This window comes from Bufo bufo, chromosome 11 (genome assembly GCF_905171765.1).
Source record: "Bufo bufo chromosome 11, aBufBuf1.1, whole genome shotgun sequence".
Lineage (NCBI taxonomy): Eukaryota > Metazoa > Chordata > Amphibia > Anura > Bufonidae > Bufo > Bufo bufo.
The window spans coordinates 95561542-95580891 of NC_053399.1; the positions used below are offsets into that span (position 1 = coordinate 95561542).

The window sequence follows — 19350 nt, forward strand, 5'->3', positions numbered from 1 at the left end:
TGAGTTGTAATAGGGAGAGAGCTGCAGCAGAAAGGACATTCTCCGTGATCTGTAATAGGGAGAGAGCTGCAGCAGAAAGGACATTCTCCGTGAGCTGTAATAGGGAGAGAGCTGCAGCAGAAAGGACATTCCCCGTGAGTTGTAATAGGGAGAGAGCTCCAGCAGAAAGGACATTCCCCGTGAGCTGTAATAGGGAGAGAGCTGCAGCAGAAAGGACATTCCCCGTGAGCTGTAATAGGGAGAGAGCTGCAGCAGAAAGGGCATTCCCCGTGAGATGTAATAGGGAGAGAGCTGCAGCAGAAAGGACATTCCCCGTGAGCTGTAATAGGGAGAGAGCTCCAGCAGAAAGGACATTCCCCGTGAGCTGTAATAGGGAGAGAGCTGCAGCAGAAAGGACACGCCCCTGAGCTGTCAACCTGAATAATTGGAGCAATGAATGTGGAGCTCTCTGGATCCATGTGAGGTACAGGGCAGGTTCTAGCTTTGTTAGGAAGAGATTGTCATGTCCTATATGATGTCTGATTTTCATAGCATAAGCCCTTCAAAGGGGCTTTCTGGGATCCACATCTGACTCTTGGCATATTACCATAGGTTGCTTGTGGTATTGCAGCTCACTTCACTTGAATGGGGCTGACTTGCAATACCACAACCAACCAGTGGGCAAGAATGACACTGATTCTAGAAGGCAACCATGTTTTTCAAATGTCTTACAACCCTTTTAAATCCGCCTAATGTCTTTCCAGGTATCTACTTCTATATTGCACCTACTACCTACGGTATATGTCGTTCCTTCTCTATTCTATAGCCTTCTATTATTAACACATCAGTTTTCCCTAAATTTCCACCATTTCTCAAAGCCTTTTAACATTTTCTTCTCCATCTTTTTTCCTACGATACTTGAATGCATTTTTTTGTTTTGTGGGGATGACACATTTTTTAGCTATTGTTGGCTTCTGTTCTCTCAGAATCTCATGTTGAGCCTCCCTATGACAATGTCTAAAGAGACTTCAAGGACATGGAGGGAAATTCGTTTTTTGTTCCAGTAGAATTTTTGATTTGCCGGTTTTGGCTTCCATCTTTTTCATTGTTTGGAACCCCTTTACTCTCCAACTTCACTGCTGTCACGTAAAAATAATTTTGTTGTATGAAATTAAAATAATAAAACCAAAAACGTGGACTTATAGTCTATACATTGGAATGTTCAGAGGAGACCAATCACCATGTCCTTTAAGAAAGGTAGACCGCCATTTCAAGACTGGTTTCTTTCCTGTAGGAATCGGTGAAGGTCACTGTGGCCTACAGTCCAAAAATCAGTCCTGCCTTCAAAATGGCTGCCTTCTTAGGGTACAGGACATAAATACATGTTAATACATAAAGACACGGCACACCATCACACACTCAATGCTCTCCTGACTGCACTACGCACTCTGTTTCCACCACAGTCATGGCCAACCGGGTCGAAACAACGAGGGGAAAATGTACAAGGGCCTCATTTCCATTTGCATAGAAATCTCCAAACCACAAAATAAAAATGATAACCATATTTAGCCACATTATCCCACGAGAAGGATATATATATATATAATATATAAAATAAAAAAATGCTTCTACTTAAACACACGCTTACGAAACGCATCGTAGGACAGACTGCAGGTCACGGAGCACACACAACGGGATTAGGACTCTTGTTAGTGGTCATCAGTGGGTGCGGGTTTTCCTTTCGCTCCCCGTCCCCCTCCCAAATCTCTACTCCTGTGGTGGGATAAATCAGGGCGAGACCAGGGAGGTGTAAGGTAAACAAGAAATAGAACAACGGAGACCAAACAGGATTGAGTCTTCTCTCTTTCTCCCTTTGCGTTTTTCAGGCTTTCTTTGGTGGTGGGGCCAATTTGATGATTTCTTCTTCTGAAGGCTGCCTTATAATATCTGAAAAAGAGAAAAGGAAACATATGTGTAGAAGAATCAAGGTAGATATAGACTGGCAGATGACCCTAACTGTCTTTAGACCCAGTGGTCGAAGGACACCAATCTACCCCCAAAAAGTTACAGTCAGTGCTTCCATGACCAAGTACCACCCAAAGTTGACTGACTCTTTGGCATCTGTGGAGCAACAGTTATGCATGGAATTTAATGGAGATCACGAGTAACGTAGACTAGGCGCTCATTTGGCCTACAGCAATCTCTCCTGACCCACCACATTACACATGCTTGTTTGGCTCGGTTGAGTGTGCATGTGTTCTCAATGAGAATAGGGAAGCATGGGTTGAGTTTACCAAAGATTAATCTAATGTGCATGGCAAGGGTAGGAGAAGGGTGCACAGCTGTCCATGTACTCCTCCTAGCCATACCATTATTCCAACTGGATGAAGATTCCTGGACCAGATACACTTTTCAATGCTTCTCCTAACCAAAAACAAAAATCTAGTACTCTCAGACCACAAAGCATTCACAGGGTTTCCTCACAGTTCCTTTTATTTTTTTATTTTCCTTCTGATGGAACCAAGGTCACTGTGTTAACTGACTGTGTCAAGGCAACAAGTTGAGGAAACTTTTTGTGAACCTACATCTATACACCATCCATGTTAGCGCACTTGCCTGTATGATAACATACCTTTGTATTTCTTAGCGCTAGGAATCCGAGTGAGTTTCGTATCAAGTTCCTCTTCTGCTGAAATTTTCAGAACTTTGGTCCTGTAGTCGATGACCATGGTGAGAAGGTCGGGACGTCGAGAGATCTCAAAAATGTGTTCTATGTATGAGAGGTTATCTGAAAAAAAAAAAAAAAAATGTTAAAACATCATGACACAAACAGAAAATTGTCATCCTAGAAGATAGTCGCGTAGACACTGGATAATAACACCGTCCAGGTTGTGCGAACATGCTGGGAATTGTGGTTATGCCATGCACGTTAGATGAGTGTCTTCTGAACCTACAGATTTGTAAAATGAATGAGGAACTCTTGGCTTTTCCACCCGACGGCCAGAAGGAGGCTTAGGAGGTAAGATGTGGGCCACAGCAGTTGAATTCAGGAGGGCATATGTGGTCGCTGGCAGAGAAGGGGGCTTGGATGGCCCCGTAGGTATTGGCCCACCGGGAATGTTCCCTGCAAGGTCTAGGGTCAATCAACCCCTGATGTATGGGAAGTGTCGGGATGAATAGCTGTTGGCCAAATCAGTGTATGGCCAGCTTATGTCTACAGACAAGGGTGTCGTATGATCCCTCGTAACTCCTGAATGGTTCTACAGGTTGCAGTATCGCAATTCAACCCCTTTCACTTCTATGGGGCTTAGCAGCAGAACCAAAAACAACCCAAGGACATGCGGTGCTTGATTTGCAGCCTTGGCTGCTGTTCGAAAATAACATTTCTCCTTGTGTTTGTCAGAAAAGAAGCCTAATTGTCAGATCGGGTTTGCAGATGAGAGCCTGATGGCCGGGTGACATAAGGTACAATGCTTCAGTTGTTTAGATTTAGGGTGGTTCAGGCTTTCACAGATTATTCTGCCGAATAACAAAGGCCTAGTCCTTGCATTTACTTCGGGTGAATAGATGACCCTGTCCCGGCACATCCCCCTTCACTGCCGCCCCCCCGGTCACAGTGAACAAATGTTCCTCCTTGTAAATGTCTTTAGGTAGGTTTTTATGTTCCTTGCGCTCAGGAAAACCCTCAGTCAGATCTTCTCTACTTGTGATATATTATTGATACAGCTCACTCGACAGGTCACAACGTCTTGACAGACTGGTAGCAACATGGCCGGGAGAACTGGAACCATCAATGGGTCGCTCGTGAATAATGCATAATGTTCATGCCCCGGCTCCAAGCATAGGAATTTATGAGTGGCTGGAAAGATAAGAATACCCAAGTTCTGCGACTGTATTCCTTTTCTTTGGCTGTAGCGGAGTTTCTCATTTCATGCTCCTTGTAGTGGTATCTTGACACCTTAAAGTGAGACAGACCCTAATCTACGTATGATAAGGGAAATCCAACTAATTGAGACTCCTCACCCTCGTAAAGGTGGTGGGCCTGATGGGTATGGGGCATTTAACCATCTGAATCCTATGGGTTAAGGACCTTACCCATGAACCAAACTGAGATGACGATAGGACCCTATCCTAATCTAGGTTCAATCTACTAGTACAAAGAATTTGGTATCTAGTTTAAGATGGACATATTATGGACATAACACTAACGTCGATGAGCTAAAGTCTAAATTTTTCAACTCTCGAATGGCAGCAGCAGACGGGACCTATGCCCTTGCACGAGTTGTCTCCATCCCCAAGCCTCGATGGCTTCACGATCCTGCACGCCTTTCTTATGTGCTCACAGATCAAAACACAAATTGCTTGGAGATACAGGGACCAAGCTTCACGTTGCCAAGGAACCAGGTTGGCAATGAGATGCCGAAGCTCAGGAAAGGTCACCCGGTTCCAGCGCTTCAATGTAGAGAGAAATGTCACTTTAATTATTTTGTGAAAATGACAATCTTCTGTGCAAACAAGAATGGAGATAAGGAGGGGAGGTGCGCTGCTCTTCACCATAACTGATCATCAAGAATTGGGTGGGTGACCATAGACAAACAGATGACCAGTAATATCAATAACCTGTTATGGTCCTGGAGGTGGACTCTCTAAGATCTCAAGCTCAGTTGCATATACATGGTGCTGGAATCGGCACTTGGTGGAGGGGCATTTCATGCAGGAATCCCCCGAACCTTCTTATATAGCTTTAGGGTCGGGCCAGCTGATGGACTGCATGGGGCGTAGGGTGTTGGGTGGAAGCGAGAAGAGGCTCCATTTTGATTTTACTTTATTCCCTCCCTTCTCAATTCATATGGAATTTAGCTGTGCTGAACAGGTTGGCATTGCCTAAGGCTACATGCACACGACCGTGCCGTTTTTTGCGGTCTGCAAACCGCAGATCCGCAAAAAATGGAAGCCGCCTGTGTGCCTTCCGCAATTTGCGAAACGGAACGGTCAGCCCATTGTAGACATGCCTATTCTTGTCCGCAAAACGGACAAGAATAGGACATGCTATTTTTTTTTTTCCGGGGCCCCGGAACGGACCAAACTCCGCGTGCTGTCCGCATCTTTTGTGGCCCCATTGAAGTGAATGGGTCCGCACCCGAGCCGCAAAAACTGCGGCTCGGCTGCGGACCCGAAAAACGGTTGTGTGCATGAGGCTTAAATGGTTACTTAGATGAAAACATGTCAATTAAAGGGCCAGTCAATAAAATAAGCTACAGGTGTAACCTGCACGCCTCACGCCACTTGATACCTCTAGAAGCAATGCTATAAATTTGGATAAAATAAATCCCCAAACAGCGCCACCCTGTCTGCAGGTTGCCTGTGGTATTGCATTGCAGGCCCATTCACTTTAATAAATATAAGCTGCAATACCAGACACAACCTACAGACAAGTGGGGGGTGCTGTTTCTGGAATAATTCAGCCTTGGTTTTAAAATTCTGATCCAACGCTTTAATGCTACTAAATTAAAAAAATATATAATTTTTTTTTAATTTGGGGAGCCCATATCTGACACTGTGGAAATCAATGATGATTTGAACACCTTGGAGATTCATTTATGGAACACTAGAAATATGGCGGCATTGTACATCATTTATATTTAGATGCGCTGGACAAGTACATCTCTGAGTACAATGTTCTTTTATATTTCGCCCGGAGTCTTGAAATAAATCTTGGACTAATAGATGACAAGGGGTTAAACGTTTTCGCAGTGGCGGGGGAGCAGCCTCGCTGGCGGTGGTCCCTTCGAAGGCATCAGACAAGCATTGGCATAGCAACAGAAGACTCTAACACAAGCCTGACCAGCACTGTACTGAGAAGGGATGTAGAGGCCTCGTCCCCACCTCCTACCGCGCCGCAGGATACGGCCGCTGCTGCTGTAATTATTCCTTATGTCCCCAATATAGAGAAAATAGCACCAGACTGAGTGCTCCTCTGAGGCTTGTGCTTCTGAGAAAAATAGTGTGAATGCGTCAGAGATATACTTGCATTTACACATACCAATAAATAATCAGAACCATCTTATTATTATTTTTTTTTTAATCTGGAAACCATCAGCAAGTAGGTTGACATCCTGGCGATGTGAATGTTTATGTCATAATGATCGTCTGGCATGCATGATAAACCATAGATAATCACAGATGATATAATACGTTTCAGCACCATCTTGTTGATGGTTTCCAGGTATTACCAGGTTACCCCCTGTAGGACAGCTTCAGCAATACATAGAGCCCTGCCCATATCCAGGACAAACTCTGTAATAAGGAGAGGAGGGAATATTAAGACACACTGTGGGCCATTCCCTAATATTCAGCCCTTACCTTTTGCCAACTTATCGTGTTTTTCCAGGAAATTGAACCAGTCTTGGCAGGAGGTGATTTCCTCACTCTTCTCGCTGGGGATATCCTCCTTGCAGGCTGATTTTAATTGGTCTAGATCCTCGTTGGTAATGTTTTCAGAAAGCTCCTGCAACAAAGCGCCGTACTCCTCCATGGCTGCCTGGAAAAAAGATGGAGGCATTAAAAATGTGAAATAATGATTTCCCTACATAAAAGAATATAACTACTATAATACTGCTCCTATGTACAAGAATATAACTACTATAATACTGCTCCTATGTACAAGAATATAACTACTATAATACTGCTCCTATGTACAAGAATATAACTACTATAATACTGCTCCTATGTACAAGAATATAACTACTATAATACTGCTCCTATGTACAAGAATATAACTGCTATAATACTGCTCCTATGTACAAGAATATAACTACTATAATACTGCTCCTATGTACAAGAATATATCTACTATAATACTGCTCCTGTGTACAGGAATATAACTACTATAATACTGCTCCTATGTACAAGAATATAACTACTATAATACTGCTCCTATGTACAAGACAGTAACTGCTATAATACTGCCTTCTATGTACAAGAATATAACTACTATAATACTGCTCCTATGTACAAGAATATAACTACTATAATACTGCTCTTATGTACAAGAATATAACTACTATAATACTGCCTCCTATGTACAAGAATATAACTACTATAATACTGCCTCCTATGTACAAGAATATAACTACTATAATACTGCCTCCTATGTACAAGAATATAACTACTATAATACTGCTCCTATGTACAAGAATACAACTACTATAATACTGCCTCCTATGTACAAGAATATAACTACTATAATACTGCCTCCTATGTACAAGAATACAACTACTATAATACTGCTCCTATGTACAAGAATATAACTACTATAATACTACCTCCTATGTACAAGAATATAACTACTATAATACTGCTCCTATGTACAAGAATATAACTACTATAATACTGCCTCCTATGTACAAGAATATAACTACTATAATACTGCTCCTATGTACAAGACAGTAACTGCTATAATACTGCCTCCTATGTACAAGAATATAACTACTATAATACTGCTCCTATGTACAAGACAGTAACTACTATAATACTGCCTCCTATGTACAGGAATATAACTACTATAATACTGCTCCTATGTACAAGAATATAACTACTATAATACTGCTCCTATGTACAAGAATATAACTACTATAATACTGTCTCCTATGTATAAGAATATAACTACTATAATACTGCCTCCTATGTACAGGAATATAACTACTATAATACTACCTCCTATGTACAAGAATATAACTACTATAATACTGCTCCTATGTACAAGAATATAACTACTATAATACTGCTCCTATGTACAAGAATATAACTACTGTAATACTGCTCCTATGTACAAGAATATAACTACTATAATACTGCCTCCTATGTACAAGAATATAACTACTATAATACTGCTCCTATGTACAATAATATATCTACTATAATACTGCCCCTATGTACAAGAATATAACTACTATAATACTGCTCCTATGTACAAGAATATAACTACTATAATACTGCTCCTATGTACAATAATATATCTACTATAATACTGCCCCTATGTACAAGAATATAACTACTATAATACTGCTTCTATGTACAAGAATATAACTACTATAATACTGCCTCCTATGTACAAGAATATAACTACTATAATACTGCTCCTATGTACAAGAATATAACTACTATAATACTACTCCTATGTACAAGAATATAACTACTATAATACTGCTCCTATGTACAAGAATATAACTACTATAATACTGCTCCTATGTACAAGAATATAACTACTATAATACTGCTCCTATGTACAGGGATATAACTACTATAATACTGCTCCTATGTACAAGAATATAACTACTATAATACTGCCTCCTATGTACAAGAATATAACTACTATAATACTGCTCCTATGTACAAGAATATAACTACTATAATACTGCCCCCTATGTACAAGAATATAACTACTATAATACTGCTCCTATGTACAAGAATATAACTACTATAATACTGCTCCTATATACAAGAATATAACTACTATAATACGGCTCCTATGTACAAGAATATAACTACTATAATACTGCCTCCTATGTACAAGAATATAACTACTATAATACTGCCTTCTATGTACAAGAATATAACTACTATAATACTGCCTCCTATGTACAAGAATATAACTACTATAATACTGCCTCCTATGTACAAGAATATAACTACTATAATACTGCCTCCTATGTACAAGAATATAACTACTATAATACTGCATCCTATGTACAAGAATATAACTACTATAATACTGCTCCTATGTACAAGAATATAACTACTATAATACTGCTTCTATTTACAAGAATATAACTACTATAATACTGCTCCCATGTACAAGAATATACCTACTATAATACTGCTCCTATGTACAAGAATATAACTACTATAATACTGCTCCTATGTACAAGAATATAACTACTATAATACTGCCCCTATGTACAAGAATATAACTCCTATAATACCTATAATGAAATAGTAACATTACTGGATAGGTGTAGGATGTGAGGGAAGTAACAGATTGTATGACTCTTGTTTGATGAGCGGTTATTGCCATGGTGTCCCTAGTATCTGTTTGCTGCGCACTCTCCGGTACTGGCAGAGCCGAGGTGATGAAGTGTTAATGACACAACACCAATCAGTGTCCCTGTTTATCTTCAGACTTCACACCCTTTGTGCCGAGATCAGAATTCTCTACATTGCTATGAATTAACAGCTTCCGTTTCCTGATGAGATGTCGCTACAGTTGATACACAGTTATATGTCACTAGGAGAGGGGACATCACCGAGGGACTAGTTTTGATGAATTTTACCCATTTGTAGTTCTTCACCTATTGTCCACGACTACCTGTCCGACACCTAAGAGTTCTCACAAGGAGGAAACTGGTTGCTGACCCAAACTTGACTCTTGTTAAACTCGTCTTTGGTTGTGCAGATTTTCACTTTTGGGTCACCAGAGCTTGTCCTACAGTAGGGTATCCAGACTAGGGTGAAACAGGTTGTCCGAAGGCTCATATCGACAATCTGGCCGTTTTTGAAAATGTACGTATTTTTGTGACCCTTCTCATTGTGTTCTTGATATAATTCCTGTGGCGACCAAACGAGGGAAAGAGAGGTTTTCTGTAGCCTCATTTCTACAAATTGTTTGAAGTTCTTTACGTGCCAATCACAGGAACCTATCCTTCACTGAGGAGTGCAAAAAAGTGCACAACAGGTTGTCTGTAGGCCGATGACTGCAAACAATTCAGGATGTTTGTAATCCTTCTTATTGTTTTACACTAATTCCATTACAGACCACAGCAACCTCTCCTGTACAAGTGAGTCCAACCATGGATGAAACAGGTTCTTATCAACCAGGGGCAGTCATAGACAGTAGAGGGCCCCGTGCAAAAATAGTACATAACATAGCACTTCTTGTCCCTTACGGTGACTCTCCAGTCATCCAATAGCTCACAATCTAAAAGTTAATTTGAGCCAATGGTACCTTGTTACCTTTTTTGTTTTCTATAATGACTATGGGCTTCACCATTTGTATGTCCTCCTTGCCAACCACCAAAACCTGACTTACACTAATGAGTCCAAACAAGGGAGGAACTGGTTTTCTGTCTCTTGACTTCTACAAACCTGGCCTTTCTGCATCCCTTCCCTTGCCGATCACAGGAATGTTGTCTACAGGTTGATGTCTACAGACCTGAGCGTTGTAAATATGTCAACATGTTTCTGACCTTTCTCGTTGTTTTGCATCAGCTGCCTTATAGACCAACCTGTCCTGCAGTGATGATGGCCACCAAGGGTGAAAGGGTTCCTATCCACAAAAAAACCTGTCTTATACTAACAAGTCCATGGTGGAACAGATTTTCTGTAGGCTGATTTCTGCACATCTGGTGTTTTTGCAATTCTTCATTTGCAGATCGTATGGACCTGTCCGACTCTAGTAAGTCCAACCAAGGATGGAACAGGCTATCTGTAGGTTGATGGGTGCTAAAAATACGTCAAACTATTTCTGGCCCATCTCATTGTGAGTGATCAGTTTCCATACAGACCACAACGACCTGTCCTGTGCTAATGGGTCCAAACAAGGGTGAAACAGGTTGTCCACAGGGTGACATCTACATACCGTAACGTTGTACAATATTAAAGGAACGCAATTATTTTGCTGTGATACTACTATGCCGTTTTGCTGACCGCAGTACCTGTCCTACACTGATGATTCCACCAAGTGAGCAACAGGCGGCTTACCCGTTAGAAAACCTCTGTGTAAATTGAGATGAGGTGGGGGTTGGAGGGGTCAACACACCTTTTTTTCTATGGCATATGAGCAGAATTGCCCAAAAGTCTGTTCTCCATATCTCATCATTGTACTAATTTTGAATCTGTTCTAAGAAAAAAAGTAAAAAAATAACTAAATATGGTTGAATCCATGTAAACCTGCATCTGTCTGATGTGAAGTGAATGTGTTAACTTCCTGCTCACAGCTCCAGGAAAACTAATTAACAGTTATTAACTTCGTCTTTACACTTGATTGCAAGGGAGACAGAGGGGGGACGGGCGGATCAGAGGGGCGTCAAGAGAAACTGTAAAAACTGGAGCAGCGACATCCGGGGAGACGTGTGCGGCAGGTGAGCTCCACCGACTCCTGGAACCAGAAATGAGGCTAATATAATGAGATGACACGTCCTCGGCTATTTCATGTTGGTGTACTAATTGGCATGCAAAACTTTGACTCGCCGTGTCAGCCACAGGAATTAATTGGCTAATGAGCGGAGCGACAGGTTAATTTGTGCATTGGACGGTAAAATTGGATTAATCTGAAGTAAAGGAATACGTCTTAAAGTAGCACTGAGAAAAAAATTATAAAACGATCTTATTTTTAATGCCGGGTCTGCGTGGGTGGGGCTTGCCATAGTGTGCCCTGTTTCATGCTCCGCCCCCTCAGAGCCATCAGTGAGCACAACACAGTGTATATATTTAGTTCCTTTAGGATCTTAAAGGACATTTCCATATAGAAAGAATATATAAAGCATTGGATGACCCCACCCCATGCAGTACATTCATGGTCCTAAAATCATGAAGTTTTTACTTGCTTGGGTGAATTTTCAGTCCAAGACTTTGAGAGCTTAGGACTTTTGCACATAAGCAGGAGGGAAAGTAACAACCTCTTTGAGCACATTTTACAATGTAAGCCACAATTGTCAGCTATTAGAACATTTGCCCTGATCATTACTTTAGGGATCCACACCATAGTTGAGACTGGTTGGGTTTACCCACAAGAGGGACGGCCCCCGAGGACTAACGCATACGCCATAAACTCATGCACTTCTATTGACACCATGGTCTGGACACTACTGGCAACCAGGTCTATCCTGACCATGATGGGGCAACGTAGTAGTACACAACCATTCCCAACGCTATGGACAAAGAGTGGCCCTAATGTGCTGAGGACCATTTTGCCCTTATATTGCAAGACACATAGTAGTGGTAAGGCCTGCTTCTATAGACTATGGTAGATATGGGTGGGCCCAGTGACAAACTGTGACAACAGACCGTGAAGGGTAGTGGAGATCATGACTGAGAAGCAGAGGAGAGGTCTGTATACCCTAGTTGCTAATTTTGCTAGTGGAAATCTGTGCTTGGTTCCAAACTAGCACTTACCAAATAGTGGTACTTCCCCTTTAAATACCACGGTGAGTGCCACGGGGAATCGACTGCAGAATCCTGGCCCTTCTATTACATAACCTGTGCCAGGCGGAGGCAGACACGCTGTCTGTACGATTAACACACGGGGCGGACGCAGGGCGACAGTGATCTCTGCAAACTGCTCGATACTCTGACTGCAGGAGCCTGATGTTTATCACATGTGACACAGACGGGCGAGAACGGGCAGTGCACCGCGCTAACACCGCCACAGGGCCGGATCCACCGCATGTGCCTGAGCCGGTGTGCACAGAGCTGCCCGTCACGATGGAGAGGCTCAGCAGACAGTATCACGCATGGTGGGCTTAGATACACCAACTCAGTAGACAATATCACACATGATGGGCTTAGGTACACCAACTCAGCAGACAGTATCACACATGATAGAATTAGATACAGCGACTCAGTAGACAGTATCACACATGATAGGTTTAGATACACAGCTCAGCAGACAGTATCACACATAATGAGCTTAGATACACCAACTCAGTAGACAGTATCACACATGACAGGTTAGATACACAGCTCAGCAGAAAATATCACACATAATGAGCTTAGATACACCAACTCAATAGACAGTATCACATATGGTAGGCTTAGATACACAGCTCAGCAGACAGTGTCACATATGGTAGGCTTAGATACACAGCTCAGCAGACAGTATCACATATGGTAGGCTTAGATACACAGCTCAGCAGACAGTATCACATATGGTAGGCTTAGATACATAGCTCAGCAGACAGTGTCACATATGGTAGGCTTAGATACATAGCTCAGCAGACAGTGTCACATATGGTAGGCTTAGATACATAGCTCAGCAGACAGTGTCACATATGGTAGGCTTAGATACATAGCTCAGCAGACAGTGTCACATATGGTAGGCTTAGATACACAGCTCAGCAGACAGTAGGGGGCTTTGCTCCATATTACGGGGACACTCTCTGACCCTCTGGGAGGGAGAGCCCGGCAGATCTTTCAGAGGGACTGGGTGCTGCTCCCAGAATACTGAATGAACCTCCCTCCTAGGAGAAGGCCGCAGGGTGACTCAGCGTCAGGAAGAGGCCGCTCAGCTGCAGAGATTTCCTCTGAAAGAAACAAGAAGACCAATGGATTTCCTCCCACAGGAGAGACTGGTGAATGAGAACGAGACCCCTTCGCTAACCGGGCACCGGATGATGGCATTGTATCCTCCACAGTAGTGAGAAACTTCACAAGATCCGGGCCTGGCATAGTGATCAACAGAGCCGGCTGATGACGAGTGAGCTCTGTCCTCAATATACAGGGAGTGCAGAATTATTAGGCAAGTTGTATTTTTGAGGATTAATTTTATTATTGAACAACAACCATGTTCTCAATGAACCCAAAAAACTCATTAATATCAAAGCTGAATATTTTTGGAAGTAGTTTTTAGTTTGTTTTTAGTTTTAGCTATTTTAGGGGGATATCTGTGTGTGCAGGTGACTATTACTGTGCATAATTATTAGGCAACTTAACCAAAAACAAATATATACCCATTTCAATTATTTATTTTTACCAGTGAAACCAATATAACATCTCAACATTCACAAATATACATTTCTGACATTCAAAAACAAAACAAAAACAAATCAGTGACCAATATAGCCACCTTTCTTTGCAAGGACACTCAAAAGCCTGCCATCCATGGATTCTGTCAGTGTTTTGATCTGTTCACCATCAACATTGCGTGCAGCAGCAACCACAGCCTCCCAGACACTGTTCAGAGAGGTGTACTGTTTTCCCTCCTTGTAAATCTCACATTTGATGATGGACCACAGGTTCTCAATGGGGTTCAGATCAGGTGAACAAGGAGGCCATGTCATTAGATTTTCTTCTTTTATACCCTTTCTTGCCAGCCACGCTGTGGAGTACTTGGACGCGTGTGATGGAGCATTGTCCTGCATGAAAATCATGTTTTTCTTGAAGGATGCAGACTTCTTCCTGTACCACTGCTTGAAGAAGGTGTCTTCCAGAAACTGGCAGTAGGACTGGGAGTTGAGCTTGACTCCATCCTCAACCCGAAAAGGCCCCACAAGCTCATCTTTGATGATACCAGCCCAAACCAGTACTCCACCTCCACCTTGCTGGCGTCTGAGTAGGACTGGAGCTCTCTGCCCTTTACCAATCCAGCCACGGGCCCATCCATCTGGCCCATCAAGACTCACTCTCATTTCATCAGTCCATAAAACCTTAGAAAAATCAGTCTTGAGATATTTCTTGGCCCAGTCTTGACGTTTCAGCTTGTGTGTCTTGTTCAGTGGTGGTCGTCTTTCAGCCTTTCTTACCTTGGCCATGTCTCTGAGTATTGCACACCTTGTGCTTTTGGGCACTCCAGTGATGTTGCAGCTCTGAAATATGGCCAAACTGGTGGCAAGTGGCATCTTGGCAGCTGCACGCTTGACTTTTCTCAGTTCATGGGCAGTTATTTTGCGCCTTGGTTTTTCCACACGCTTCTTGCGACCCTGTTGACTATTTTGAATGAAACGCTTGATTGTTCGATGATCACGCTTCAGAAGCTTTGCAATTTTAAGAGTGCTGCATCCCTCTGCAAGATATCTCACTATTTTTGACTTTTCTGAGCCTGTCAAGTCCTTCTTTTGACCCATTTTGACAAAGGAAAGGAAGTTGCCTAATAATTATGCACACCTGATATAGGGTGTTGATGTCATTAGACCACACCCCTTCTCATTACAGAGATGCACATCACCTAATATGCTTAATTGGTAGTAGGCTTTCGAGCCTATACAGCTTGGAGTAAGACAACATGCATAAAGAGGATGATGTGGTCAAAATACTCATTTGCCTAATAATTCTGCACGCAGTGTAGGGATTTTTACAGTGCCCCCATGACAGTGACATCCACAGAGCCCCCATGACAGTGACATCCACAGTGCCCCCATGACAGTGACATCCACAGTGCTCCCCCATAACAGTGACATCCACAGTGCCCCCCATAACAGTGACATCCACAGTGCCCCATAACAGTGACATCCACAGTGCTCCCCATAACAGTGACATCCACAGTGCCTTCATAATAGTGGCATCCACAGTGCCTTCATAACAGTGACATCCACAGTGCCCCATAACAGTGACATCCACAGTGACATCCACAGTGCCCCATAACAGTGACATCCACAGTGCCCCATAACAGTGACATCCACAGTGCCCCCATAACAGTGACATCCACAGTGCCCCATAACAGTGACATCCACAGTGACGTCCACAGTGCCCCCATAACAGTGACATCCACAGTGCCCCATAACAGTGATATCCACAGTGCCCCATAACAGTGACATCCACAGTGCCCCCCATAACAGTGACATCCACAGTGCCCCATAACAGTGACATCCACAGTGCCCCCATAACAGTGACATCCACAGTGCCCCCATAACAGTGACATCCACAGTGCCCCCATGACAGTGACAGCCACAGTGCCCCATAACAGTGAGATCCACAGTGCCCCCATAACAGTGACATCCACAGTGCCCCATAACAGTGATATCCACAGTGCCCCATAACAGTGACATCCACAGTGCCCCCATAACAGTGACATCCACAGTGCCCCCCATAACAGTGACATCCACAGTGCCCCATAACAGTGACATCCACAGTGCCCCCATAACAGTGACATCCACAGTGCCCCCATAACAGTGACATCCACAGTGCCCCCATAACAGTGACATCCACAGTGCCCCCATAACAGTGACATCTACAGTGCCCCCATAACAGTGACATCCACAGTGCCCCCATAACAGTGTGTCATCCACAGTGCTCCCCATAGCAGTGACATCCACAGTGCCCCCATAACAGTATTTGAGTTTCCATCATTTTCTTGAAGGGGACGTCATTAAGCGTCACATTCACCTTCTTTCTTCCCTCTCTTACTTCTTCTGACACACGTTATGGGTAGCTGATGAAGTTTTGTGATACCGTATCCCACATGACAGGCTTAGATACCCCATTCCTGCAGCTCAATGTCACACTACGGATTAGACACTATCATCCATATTCTCATGTATTATTCACGTCTCTGTACAGGATTTTCTACATCCAGCAGGTTCACTGGAGACGCGGCAGATTAAGAGGTGACAGCGAGAATAACCAGAGCACTTCCTTCACTGACAGTTATTTAGAGGGGACTTCCTTCTCACCTAAGATATTGGTCAAAACATCCTCTTCATCTGTTCTACTTCATAATACCGTGCGGACAGGAGGGGTGTCTGATATGTGGTCCTGAGCCCCCAACATGACACCCACCCGAAACACAATCACTTCACACACTTCATAAGTGGACACTGCACAGTACCACTTCTCCTGTCCTGTATATATATACACTGCACAGTACCACTTCTCCTGTCCTGTATATATATACACTGCACAGTACCACTTCCTTTCTCCTGTATACTGGGTGTAATCCTCTGTATCTGCTCTTATTCTGTATATATATATACACTGCACAGTACAACTTCTCCTGTCCTGTATACCGGATGTAATCCTCAGTATCTGCTCTTATTCTGTATATATATACACTGCACAGTACCACTTCTCCTGTATACCGGGTGTAATCCTCAGTATCTGCTCTTATTCTGTATATATATACACTGCACAGTACCACTTCTCCTGTATACCGGGTGTAATCCTCAGTATCTGCTCTTATTCTGTATATATATACACTGCACAGTACCACTTCTCCTGTCCTGTATACTGGGTGTAATCCTCAGTATCTGCTCTCATTCTGTATATATATATACACTGCACAGTACCACTTCTCCTGTCCTGTATACTGGGTGTAATCCTCAGTATCTGCTCTTATTCTGTATATATATACACTGCACAGTACCACTTCTCCTGTCCTGTATACTGGGTGTAATCCTCAGTATATATATATATATATACACTGCACAGTACCACTTCTCCTGTCCTGTATACTGGGTGTAATCATCAGTGTGCAGGAGTCAGTGGACGGGTGTGGTCGTGTGTGCAGGAGCCAGTGGACGGGTGTGGTCGTGTGTGCAGGAGTCAGTGGACGGGTGTGGTCGTGTTTGGAGGAGCTCCTGCTGATTGCCCAGCCGCTTCCAGGGATTTTTCCATCTATCCCAGCCCAGGCCCTGCCTCTCTCCCCAGGGAGGTGGTGGGGTCCTGGGCAATGAAGCGACTGAAGACCCAGGATCCTACTTCCCGGGGTAGGCCGGCGGGAGGTAGGGGAGGTGAGCTACCGGCCTCAGTTCCATCTCCCGCCTCGGGGGTCAGAAGATCCAGCAGGAGTCGTGGTGCAGCGGCCCCTGCAGCCCCCGGAGGTGAAGCCGTGTCCATCGCCGGCAGTTCCAGGAGGGCGGACAGTAGCCCTCCAAGAGGTACGCGGTGTGCTCCTGGGGATGGGACGGTTCCGGTTCAGGCTGACTGGGGCAACATGAAGCCCCGGGAACTAATCGCTGTTTACAGCTCCCGGATCACGGCCTACCTCCGGGAGTACGAGGAAGCGAATAGGACCCTCAAGAAGGTGAGGGAGAACCTGAAGCTTGAGAGGGGGAAGGTGGACAAAGCGGAAAGAAAAAACAGGCCAGAAATATCAAGAAAAATAAAAATCTTAAAAGAAGTCATTAAAGAGCTGCAGGAAAGAATGGGGGCCATTCTGGATAACAGTGGTCCCTTCAAGGAAAAGCTCATGAACGATCAAAGGTTTAATGAAATGGCTGGAAATCAAAAGCAGCAGGAAGATGACTCCTCTAGTGAGGAGGAAGAGTCGGACATGGGGGGGCAACCTGTGGAAACTGGCATCACCGCAGAGCAGGTACGCCTGCCCCCCACTAGCTCTGACGAAGAAGGCGGGTACAGTGAGAACAGCGGAGTTGGGGGGCAGCTTATGGCCGAGATACGCCACCTGGAGTCCCCCAAAATTAGTGAGGACATTTGTTTTGGTAATGAATTACCTGAAGATGAGCCGATGGGAAAGAAGAGAAAGGCAAAGACATTAAAGCCAGAGGTGAGGTATGTCTATGTGACCCACCCTGCGTGCCCTGGGCCAGCTGAAAAGCCAGCTCAGGGCACGAACCCCACCATCCTCCCTGGCCCGGTCTCTGCTGTGGGATCGGTGCGTAGGAGTGGGGAGACAGACGTGGCAAAGATGGCGCAGGACGCCGTCCCTGTTTACGGTAACAGGGGCGGTGAGGAAAAGCTGGAGGGGCCAGACAGGAAGGCTCCCGGGGCGGGCGGCGAGGGGGACATGGTTGGTGGTCGGATGGCTCCGCCCGCCTCTGCTGGGGCACTGGACAAGTGCCAGGTGGAGGTGCGGCGGGGCGGTGTGGCTGCCACTGCCCCCCTTGCAGAGGTCGTTGCCGGGATCCCTGTCCTGGGGTCTGCCTCCTCTGCCCCGGTCTGCTTCGCCGCTCCCGTGCGCCCTGCAGCCCCCCCTGCCGGTTTTGGCATGGCGGTGGGGGACGGGGGGCTGGGGGTGGTGGGCACGGCTGTGGGTGGAGGGGGTGGGACCGCGGGTACAGCGGTGTCCCGATCCGGAGTTGCAGGGGGAGGGTGCGAGGTGGCTGCCTCCGCCCCTCCCAGTTTGGATGCCCAAGTCCTTGCCGGGGTTCCGGTCTCCTCTGCCCCGGTCTGCTCCGCTTCAGTCCCTTCCGCTGGTATTGTCGTGGCGGCGGGGAGTGGAGGCGCAGTGGGAGTGGTCAGGGGTGGAGGGGGTGGGGCTTCGGATGTCCAGAGAAGAGCTCAGAGCAGTGTGTGTGTAGGCAGAGAGGGAGGGGGCGGTCCTGATGAGAGTGTGGTGCGCACCGCCCCTCCCTCCTGCACTGTCCGTCAAGTGGATAAGGCTGGCGTGGCTGGGACCAGTGGTTCTACAGCCCGCCGGCCCGAAAAATCAGGAAAGACTGAAAAATCAGGAAAGACTGTTAAAGATGTGTCCAGCAAGGAGATGCTGGACAAAACAAATAATGTGACCTTGGTCCCCTCTGGCCCAGCAGTGTGTGTGGGGGAAGGGGAGAGTGCGGTAGTGGCCACTGAAGAAGTGGTCACTTGTGTAAATACAGTTTTTGTTAGTGGTGTTGCCCTGGGCCCTGATGGAGGGGTGAATGTTGGAGGTCGGCCGCCCACTGTACAAGTGGCCGGTGCGCCTCATGTAGCCCCTTCAGAGGG

The 19350-nt window shown here is 44.8% G+C and overlaps 1 protein-coding gene across 1 annotated transcript in view; it reads right to left on the bottom strand.

The window, feature by feature from the left end:
- Nucleotides 1-1666: 1666 nt before the first annotated feature.
- PEA15 (proliferation and apoptosis adaptor protein 15) overlaps nt 1667-19350 on the bottom strand; it is a 60129-nt gene continuing 42445 nt past the window's right edge. Inside the window, exons 2-4 of the mRNA XM_040411473.1 lie at nt 6343-6520; nt 2612-2767; nt 1667-1926 (exon numbers count right to left, since the gene is read on the bottom strand). Coding sequence (XP_040267407.1) covers nt 1862-1926; nt 2612-2767; nt 6343-6514 — 393 coding nt within the window. The 5' untranslated portion in view covers nt 6515-6520 and the 3' untranslated portion in view covers nt 1667-1861. The remainder of the gene's footprint in view (nt 1927-2611; nt 2768-6342; nt 6521-19350) is intronic.